Below are 9,927 nucleotides of genomic sequence, written 5' to 3' on the forward strand. Positions count from 1 at the left end.
AACATTTGTATTAAAAAACCAAATGAAAAAAAGCTAATTTTGAAATTGATTTAGAAAATGACATGTTTCCTAATAAGAAGAACCATGTATATAAGGAATTCATTTATAAATAATATTTACATTTTTAAATAAGAGACACATGTAATATAGGTCAATAGGCTAGCTTTAAGTATGATAGTAGGAAATGTGACCATATTTTTAAAGAATGATATGAGGGTTTTAATCTCAGTTATAAATGGGGGGAAACTTTGCGGTGAAGTTATAACTCATTTTGATGTTTTATCCTACTCAATAGATTAATATTTTATCCTACACTATACTTTTGGTGAATGCTAGATATGTATTTTTGCACTAAGGAACCAATATTTTTTGAGCATGTTGCATTTTTCAATATGTGTTACTCTCAACAATTGAATCCTAAAATTTTTGGTCATTCTAAAATTTAGTAGAGTCTTATATAATTAAACCAATACTTTATTAGTATGCTAAATACATATCTGTCTGGATGTTTGAATTTGAATATTCACATATCTATATTTTAGTACAATAACTTTAGGATATACTAGTTTTAATAGTTGGTAATACTCAATTAAAATCATTTGAATATCGACTTAATTAAAAATATTTAAGACTCATCTCAAGTAAGAAACCAAATTCCACTATTTATATATATAAAGTAGATCAAAGTTAGGAGAAATAAATAATAATAAAAAAGTTAAATTAAAAAATGAGACGGAGGTGCCAAGAAAGTCGGGTAGATTCATTGAGAATGTATGGACCATCACGGACCCCGTCTGGCTACAGAGCAATATCATTTCTCAACCAACCCTTTCACGTGCCTTCTTCACATATCTCATTTTTGGAAAGATTTGTTTTAATTTCTTAAATTTGTTGTTTGTACCAATTTAATTAATGAAAGGCAGAAAAAGTTAAATAGTTTCCTAAAATATTAAATAAGAGTTAAAAAATTATCTTAAATAATTTTATGATCAGATGATCTAAAATCTAGTTGTTAAACTAAATAGACTTTTTAAAAAGTCACCTATTTATGAAAAATGTTTAGCTTACGTTATAGGCTAAGTAGTAAGTTTCTGATAGGCCGCATGACATGTTTCTATCCTTATAGATAAAGAGTTAATCTCCTTTAGAATATATGATTGTCACTTCCAACAAATTAAATCTTGAACTTTTTAATTTGTTTGAATATTCAGTATAACATTATATCAGTAGTGCAGCATGTTATTGATACTTTTTGTTACAATTTAATCCATTCAATGACTATCTTAACACATTATATCTACAATTTTTTCTTTTTGGTAATTAAACTTTTAATAGATGTAATATATATACAATGATGATATAACTATTTTTTACACTATAAACATAATATTCATCATTCGTACATTAAATTATACTGATGTGAGTATAAAAAAATTTACACTAATTTTTTTTTTAATTTACAATGATGAAAGTGGTATTCACTCCTCTAATTTCGTTTAATTTACAATGATGAAAGTGGTATTCACTCCTCTAATTTCGTTTAATTTACAATGATGAAAGTGGTATTCACTCCTCTAATTTCACTTCACTTATAAACTCCCACCCACCTACCCTTATCACCTATATCTCTCAACCTCATACTTCCTTTCTTTCCCTCAAACAGCAGAGCAAAGTAAGTGATAATATTTTTTCCAAATGGCATGCTCTGCTACTTCTGCTTCTCTACTCTCTATAAACCCTAGATCCTTCTTCTCTCCAAAATTACCTTCTTCTCCTTCCACTCTCTCTTTCCCCACTTCTCCCAATGCTCTTCCCAAATCCTTAACCTCCATTTCCATCAATCGCCCCTCTCATTCTCGTCGCAGCTTCGTTGCCAGGGCCTCTGTAAGTATTTTCCATTACCCATTTTGCCCTTTTCTTATTTCCTTTTTAATAATTTTGGTCCAATAGTTCTTTTTGGGTCTGTTTGCCAATTGGTTTTTTGAGAGCAAGGAGGGAAGATGAAGACTTGAGAGTTATGGAATATACTTGTAATAAGTTGGCTGTCAAGCCTTCCATTTCTTTTCTTTCGACCATAAAAATCAACTCGCAGCCAGACCAAGTGCCTAGTCAGGGCTACTACACTAATAGCTCTCCACTCCTTAAAATTTGGAGCTGATTTATCGCTTATTTAGATGTTGAAAATTGGTACATTATCTGTGATGTTGCTCTTCATAACCACTGAAACTGCAATATTGTTTTCGCAATTTCAGTTTCAGGTCCAATTAAAAAAAATTGTCTAGTAAGTGGGTAAGTTTCATGGTGGTGTGTTTGTGATTGAACATGTATTATGGGTTGATGATGGTCACTGTTTTGATTATTGAATTTGCAGCGTTGTTAAGCTTATCGGTAAATATGGTAGTTGATGCTACATTTGTGTATAATGCTTTAATGGTCTGTTTGCGAGTTGGTTTTTGGAGGATAACAGAGGGAATGGAAAGCCATGAGGTTCATAAATATACTTGTGAGATTACTTTCAAGTTTACCTTTCTTTCCCTTCTAAAAAGAAACTCGTAAACAGATCCTAAGGGTCTGTTTGCGTGTTGAGTTTTGGAGTGGATGAAAGGGAAATGAAAAGTTTCGGAATTATGAAATACACTTGTGAGGTGTCTTTGAAGCCTTCCCCTCCCATTGCCTCTCCTCCAAAACTCAACTCGCAAGGATCTCAGTATTCTTGACCCTTAACCCTTGGGTATTTTAACTTTTAGCTTTTAGGCATGAAAGTATTATCATTTCTAGATTATCTAATAGATTTGCAGTGACAGTCTTCTTTAACCGCTGACATCTTTTACTGCGCTGATGAAACCGAAGCCCAAGTGTAAGAGCTTATAGTTGTTTTAATTGACTCCTGAAGTAAAATATTGTCTCTTCTTATTTTAATAGAGTGAACTTCCATTAGTTGGAAATGCAGCACCAGATTTTGAAGCCGAGGCTGTTTTTGATCAGGAGTTTATCAAGGTAGAGTGCTGCCAACGTTGTTTTATCTCATTATCCGCTATTATAATAGTTTGTGGGAAGTTTTGCACTTTTTGTCTTACACATTGTCATTTCAGGTCAAACTCTCTGAGTACATTGGGAAGAAATATGTTATCCTCTTTTTCTACCCATTGGACTTCACATTTGTTTGTCCAACAGGTTAGTATACATTTTAGTAAACTATAATCAGGTTTAGATAGTTGTGGATTTGTTTTTTCTCCCTTAATCCCCAAATGTCTGTTACTTGTCCACAGAAATCACTGCTTTCAGTGACCGACATGCAGAGTTTGAGGAACTAAATACAGAAATATTGGGTGTTTCAGTTGATAGTGTGGTAAGCTGGTTTAGAGTGATATTTTTTATTTTTGTTTTTGACTGTTAATGGCACTTATATATACTTCATGTTTTCTTGATATAAGTATGGCATATTTATGCTTGCTGTCCATAAACGATTAAACTCACTTAAGTCTTCTTATATTATAATGCTTTAAGGAATATTTTGTGGGGAATAAATTATGAATAAGAGTACTACTTGATAAAAGCTAAAACTGCAAACATACTATCACATAGTCGGAGGAAATTACTTCTAAAATAAAGGAAAGAGAAATATTTGGAGGAAACTTTTACGTGGATTGAAAAGTGCTTTGTTGGTCTCCTGATGTAATGAGATTCATGACATTCATAATGCACATGTGACCTTTGCATAGACAGTCATAATACTCTCACATGCATATGCCTGCCTTGAGAACATGCGTCTGTGATATAGTCTAACAGATTCTCTATTTTTTCTTGTACTGTTGCCTAGTCTATCAAACAGAATTTCCAGAGTTAGTTTCTTCTTGATTAATGATGCTATTATTATTGTTCTAGTTCTCGCACCTTGCATGGGTTCAAACAGATAGAAAGTCAGGTGGCCTTGGTGACTTGAAGTATCCTTTGATCTCCGATGTCACCAAATCCATTTCAAAATCTTATGGTGTTCTCATTCCTGATCAGGTATGTTTTTACATGTAATTAGTTTGAAAAGTTGTTACCTATGTGTGGCTGGATTGTAGAAGGAGTAGTCTACTTTGTTTGTTTTTTCTTCAATCTCTCTCTAAATAAACCTGGTAAAGGTATATCATGTCTCTTATGAGGCATGGACTACCCTTCATATAACAAACTTGCTTTCCGATCAAATAAAGTTTCTATTTGGTGTTTTTGGACGTAAACTCTGACTGCCTTTTACCGACCTCTTAATCTCTTCGTTTTATGCTTAAGTTTCAATGCTCTCTAAAATTTAGGATGTAGCTTTACTAGGTAGCATCAAGTGTTCTAGTGTTGGTGGTACTGAAACTACTGCTTTTCATTTCAATTTTTTGGACTTGTGTTATAATATCTCCAAATATAACAATGATTTAGGGAATTGCGTTGAGAGGATTGTTCATTATTGACAAGGAAGGGGTTATCCAGCATTCTACCATTAACAACCTGGGAATTGGACGAAGTGTCGATGAGACAAAGAGAACACTCCAGGTAATTTTACTGATAATTAGAACAACACTATCACACCAAGGCTGAACTATTTTAGAGTAATAACTCATTTCATTTGTCTGTTTCTTTTCCATTTCTATTAAAATAATTTTCTCGCCCCGATATGCGCATTTCTCTTGCAGGCTTTGCAGTATGTGCAGGAGAACCCAGATGAAGTTTGCCCTGCTGGGTGGAAGCCTGGGGAGAAGTCCATGAAACCAGACCCTAAACTTAGCAAAGAGTACTTTGCAGCAGTGTAGCAAGGGAAATAGTTAATAATAGCTATGCTCCTCTGTATCAATTAGTGGATTGTAAAAGGGTCTTGTTAATTTCATGTTGGTCTTTTCAAATTTTGAACACACCGAGTGTGGTAATAAATGCATGCTACTTTACCTGGATTTTACAGTGCATTATGTATCAATTTACAACTCCAACTACTTTTGATTATGGTATTTGTATCTCAACAGGAAAACTGAGATCAGGTCGAGTATGAGACAAATATAATAACTTCCCCATCAATCTTCTATAAGAACTTGGGTCTGGCAAAGGAGATCCTGATTAGGAATTTATGAGTTTTCCACTATACTCTATAGGAGTAGAACAAGGTTTTGAGGCAAGAAATCCACACTTTTCAAGTAAATCTAGTGTGTATTTTCTTTGGTAAAGGAAAATGTCTTGAGAAGTTCTGTCTATCTCCGTACCTAAGGAGAACTTCAATTGAACAAGATCCTTTATGCTGAACTTTGAATCCAAGAGTGATTTCATGGCACTAATCTCATCTAGATCATTTCCAGTAAACACCATGTCATCCATCTATATAAGAATGGAAGTGAAACTAAATGAAGTGGATTTAATGAAGAGTGAGTGATTGGAAGATGAGCTCAAATACCCTGAATTAAGGAGAACACTAGTAAGCTTAGCATGCTATTGTATGTTAGCTTGCTGAAGTTCATACAATGGTTTTTCAATTTTCATAGAAGAGTTGAATTACAAACTTGCAGCCCAGGTATCTTCATATATACCTTTTCTATCATATCACCATAAAGAAATGCAGTATTAACATCTAATTGCTACAAATGCCAATTGTTGGTAGATGTTAGAGATATGATTACTGTAATGGTGATTATTTTAACAACAGGACTGAATGTTTAAAGATAATTTGTCTTCTGTTTGTGTAAAGCCTTTAGCAACAAGCCTAGCTTTATACCTTTCAAGAATGGAGCTATCTTCCTTGTGTTTAACTTTGAAAACCCACTTACATCCTATAGCTTTCTTTACATAGGGAACACCAGTAATCAACCATGTACCATTCTTGTCCAAGGCATCCAACTCCTTTTGAATAACTTGTCTCCAACAATCACTTTTAATAACATCAGAATAATGAATAGGCTCATCATCAGAAGAAATGATAAGAGTGTAATATTTATGAGCAGGAGATAATTTATCATAAGAAAGATGTTAAAATAAGAGATATTTTACCATTGAAGTTAATGAAGCTAGAGTTGTTGTAGATACCAATGCACAATGATAATGTTGTAAGTATTTAGGTCTATGTTTAATTCTCTGTGATTGTTGAGGAACGAAAGGAGTATGGGAAGTAATAGGACTCTCAATGATGGGTGAATTAGTAGAAGATTGAGTATGAGACTCAACATATGACTAAACAATATGACTGTATTGGCTGGACTATTTTGGACAAAATTATAAGTCTGAGACTGTATGTTTTGAATAGGAGAGTGAGTATGGGCTAGACTCAGTGACTCAAGAAAGGAACTATCCCCATAGGGATCAACAAGATCATTTCCAATAGAATTTGGTATAGAGACAGAATGTACTTAATCAGAAGAAGAGTTTGTGTGTGTCTTTGTCATGAAAGGGAAGAGGTGTTCATAAAAGATTACATGCCTAGATAGAAAAATTTCATAAGTGTGAAGATCAAGCAACAAATAACCTTTGACTCCTTGTTTAAAATCCAAGAAGACACGCTTTCTTGATCTATGATCTAGCTTTTTTCTATGGGATGTCAAAGTAGATGCATAGCTCAAGCACCCAAAAATCCTTAGGCTAGATATGTATGGCGTATGACCATAGAGTACTTCATAAGGACATTTGTGAGACAAATATTGAGTTGGTTGTTTATTAATGAGATGAATGACATGAGACACACTATAATTCCAAAAAGAGTGAGGTGTGTTAGACTGGAATATAAGTGCCCTTGTAACTCTTAATATCTGTTGATGTTTATGTTCAACTATCCTATTTTGTTGGTATGTCTTAACACAAGTGGTTTGATGCAAAATACCCTGAAGATTATAAAACTCTTGTAGATAAAACTCTCTGCCACTATCAGTGTGAATGCACTTTACCTTGAGACCAAAATGAGTGTATGCCATAAAAACAAAAGATTCAATCAAGTGGAATACCTCTAACTTAAATCTGAGAAAATAAACCCAAGTAAACCTACACTTGTCATCCACCACAATTAAGAAATATCTATGTCTAGAAGTACTAGGTGTAGAAAAGGACCCCAAACATCATATTTACTGAATCAAAATAAAGTAAGGACATGGACACACTTTCATTATAAGGTAACCTTTACTATTTTACAAGATGACATACAAGGAAAATGTCTTTACATTAAAAGCAACTTTTGGTAAGATAGATGTCCTAATCGATTATGGTAAAGATTACAATCATATTAGAAAGAGATTTAATGCTTCCATGAGCAACTAGAATAGAAAGACTATGACTAAAAGACTCTACTCGTGGCATAGAGGATATTGTCATTGCATAAAGGTCAACACTCAGATCAACTACAACAATCATCTTCACTGATAGAAATTCCTGAATTTGACAAACATCATTCATAAAGATTAGTTTGCAAGGAATTGTTTTAGTCAATTTGGAAAAAGATACCAAATTATATTCAAAAGATGGAAGGTATGAAATATAAGTTAAGTACAATTTAATTGAGAACATGATGGTGCGTGAAACGGAAGTGGAAACTTGGCCTTCATTAATTAAGGTAACAAGTACATATCGAATTTGTTTAAAGGTATGAAAAGTAGATAATGTATAGCACACATGGTCAGTTTCCCCTCCATCTAAGATCCAATGGCTAGGCTTAGTTGAGTAAGACATTATCCAAGCATTACCTTTGTCTTGTGACTCAGGTTTGAACTGCAACGCTAGAGCACTGTCTATAAAACCAATTTCATCTATTGGTTTGTTGCCACGGTCATTATCATCATCTGAAATTCCATCTAATGTAAAGTTGTTGATAGCATTATTTCCTTGAGATCCAGGTGGAAATTCATGCTTTCTATAGCATTGGTCAACAATGTGTCTTGACCTATGACAAAAACTGCAAACTCTAGAGCACGTTCCTTATGTAAATTTCATTGAAACCTTGCTTCCCCTTGCATTTCCGTTGGGAAATCGTCCTGATTGACTTGTGTAACTTCTTCCTGGCTCTGCCTCTACTAACAACATAACTATTGCTCCCAAACTTAGGATTATTGCCATTGTACCCATATTCAGATGAATTAGCAAGAATCTAAGGCTATACTATATGCATATTCGAATGTCTTTCTTGCTGATTTAACACAAAAGACTATCTTGTTTATATTAGGCAATATATCCATCAACATTATTTGTGACCTCTAACAAAGCAAATAACATAATCATGCTTCTTGTATGACCTTACAACTGAAACCAATCTACACTCACAATTATTCATACAGGAGCATGAATGAATTGGTCTGAAATTGTCCAATCTCCGCCATCATAAACATTTTGTATGAGTAAAATATGATCCTATAGACATATTGCCTTGCCTATATGTATGAATTTCACCAAGTTATTCTGAAATACGGAAATATCTCAATGATAATACCTCTCACGGAGATCTTGTCACATCTCAAAGGTTGTTCCCACCCATATCAAGCAAGCAACCTAACACATATCAACTCCCAAGTTACAATCAATACAACATAACTTAGGCTAAACATTAGCTTGATTTTTGTCCATTGAGCATGTTGTTTGTACAGCAAATAACCGTGCTCTTCTCTTCTTCCTTGAGGCTACCATCTTCTTTAGTAACTAACAACTGTGGTTAAAGAGGAATAAGAGTAAAAGAATATAGTGAACACCTTTCACTGTGTTGAATGTGTATTGTTGTTGTAGCGGAAGACACATGGAGAAATTTAAATAGAGAAAATGACACCGAGAAATTAACGTGGTTCAGCAATTTGCCTATGTCCAAGATTGAAGAGAAACAATGATTATTATCACTATGATAAAAGAGAATTACAAGTTCACTCAAGTGTTTCACTCACTTCCCAAAACCCAAGTACACCCAATATCACTCTCACTCACTTATATCTTAAACACTAAAATATTCCTCACAATATTAGAACAAGAGAAGAAGAGAGAATATGCACTAAGGCTAGAATATTGGTGTGTCTTACAATGGCTTGGAGCATTCCTATTTATAGCCAAAGCCTTGAGGATCCTATGGCCAAAAACAAAGATGCTTCACCACAACCTCTTCTTCTCATTGGCTACAAAAGAGGTTACACTATAGCCACTCATTTTACTTGGCCACAAGAAGGTTTCATCATAGCCACTTCTTTTGCCACATCATTCTCTTTTTCTTTTAAGCCAATATTTAATAAATCTCCACCTTGGCTAAAAGACTATCATAACTATTTTCATGTTGCTCTTCTTCATGCCCACTAGAGATTCTGGACATCAATCAAGTCCAGACAATGCCTGAACTTCGTTGTTGGAACTGGTTTCGTCATCATGTCAGCAGGATTATTTGCACTGGGTATTTTCTCCCTAACAATTCATTTCTCAATGATATCTCTGATAAAGTGCATCCGAACATCAATATGTTTAGTTCTTTCATGATACATTGGATTTTTTTTGAGATGTATAGCACTTTGACTATCACAGTAGATGGTTGTTTCTTCTAGTTGTGTACCTAACTCTTCAATTAGACATTTCTCCCAAATGGCTTCCTTTACAGCTTTTGTTACTGTGATGTACTCCACTTCAGTTGTAGATAAAGCAACAATTGATTGTAGTGTTGTTTTCCAACTAATAGTACTCCACTTCAGTTGTTTTCCTTTATAGCTTTTCTCCCAAATGGTTCCACTATAACCACACAGTGTAAAGACACATCTAGTGAGTGATCTTCGCTTATCCAAATCTCCGGCATAATCTGAGTCAACATATCCGATGACCTTACTTCCAACATCTTTGACTTTTTCATACAATAAGCCAATATCCATGGTACCATTTAGGTAGCGCATAATCCACTTCACATCCTTCTAGTGAACTTTACCAGGACTTGCCATATACCTACTTACCACACTTACTGCTTATGCAATATCT

General features: G+C 34.1%; 1 protein-coding gene across 1 annotated transcript; it reads left to right on the forward strand.

The window, feature by feature from the left end:
• On the forward strand, positions 1,593-4,971 carry LOC109347550 (2-Cys peroxiredoxin BAS1, chloroplastic). The gene is made up of 7 exons (XM_019587459.1): positions 1,593-1,884; positions 2,923-2,997; positions 3,093-3,174; positions 3,270-3,349; positions 3,886-4,011; positions 4,417-4,530; positions 4,671-4,971. The coding sequence occupies exons 1-7, from the start codon at positions 1,696-1,698 to the stop codon at positions 4,785-4,787; spliced, it is 783 nt and encodes a 260-aa protein (XP_019443004.1). The 5' UTR covers positions 1,593-1,695; the 3' UTR covers positions 4,788-4,971.

The sequence above is a fragment of the Lupinus angustifolius genome, chromosome LG05, assembly GCF_001865875.1.
Source record: "Lupinus angustifolius cultivar Tanjil chromosome LG05, LupAngTanjil_v1.0, whole genome shotgun sequence".
NCBI lineage: Eukaryota > Viridiplantae > Streptophyta > Magnoliopsida > Fabales > Fabaceae > Lupinus > Lupinus angustifolius.

What these genes read in the sequence shown, in the direction of transcription:
- LOC109347550 (XM_019587459.1), top strand. Translation starts at nt 1,696, where the DNA reads ATGGCATGCTCTGCTACTTCTGCTTCTCTACTCTCTATAAACCCTAGA. An exon ending in CACATTTGTTTGTCCAACAG is followed by an intron (nt 3,175 to 3,269) that starts GTTAGTATACAT and finishes ACTTGTCCACAG; the next exon opens with AAATCACTGCTTTCAGTGAC. An exon ending in GTGTTTCAGTTGATAGTGTG is followed by an intron (nt 3,350 to 3,885) that starts GTAAGCTGGTTT and finishes TTATTGTTCTAG; the next exon opens with TTCTCGCACCTTGCATGGGT.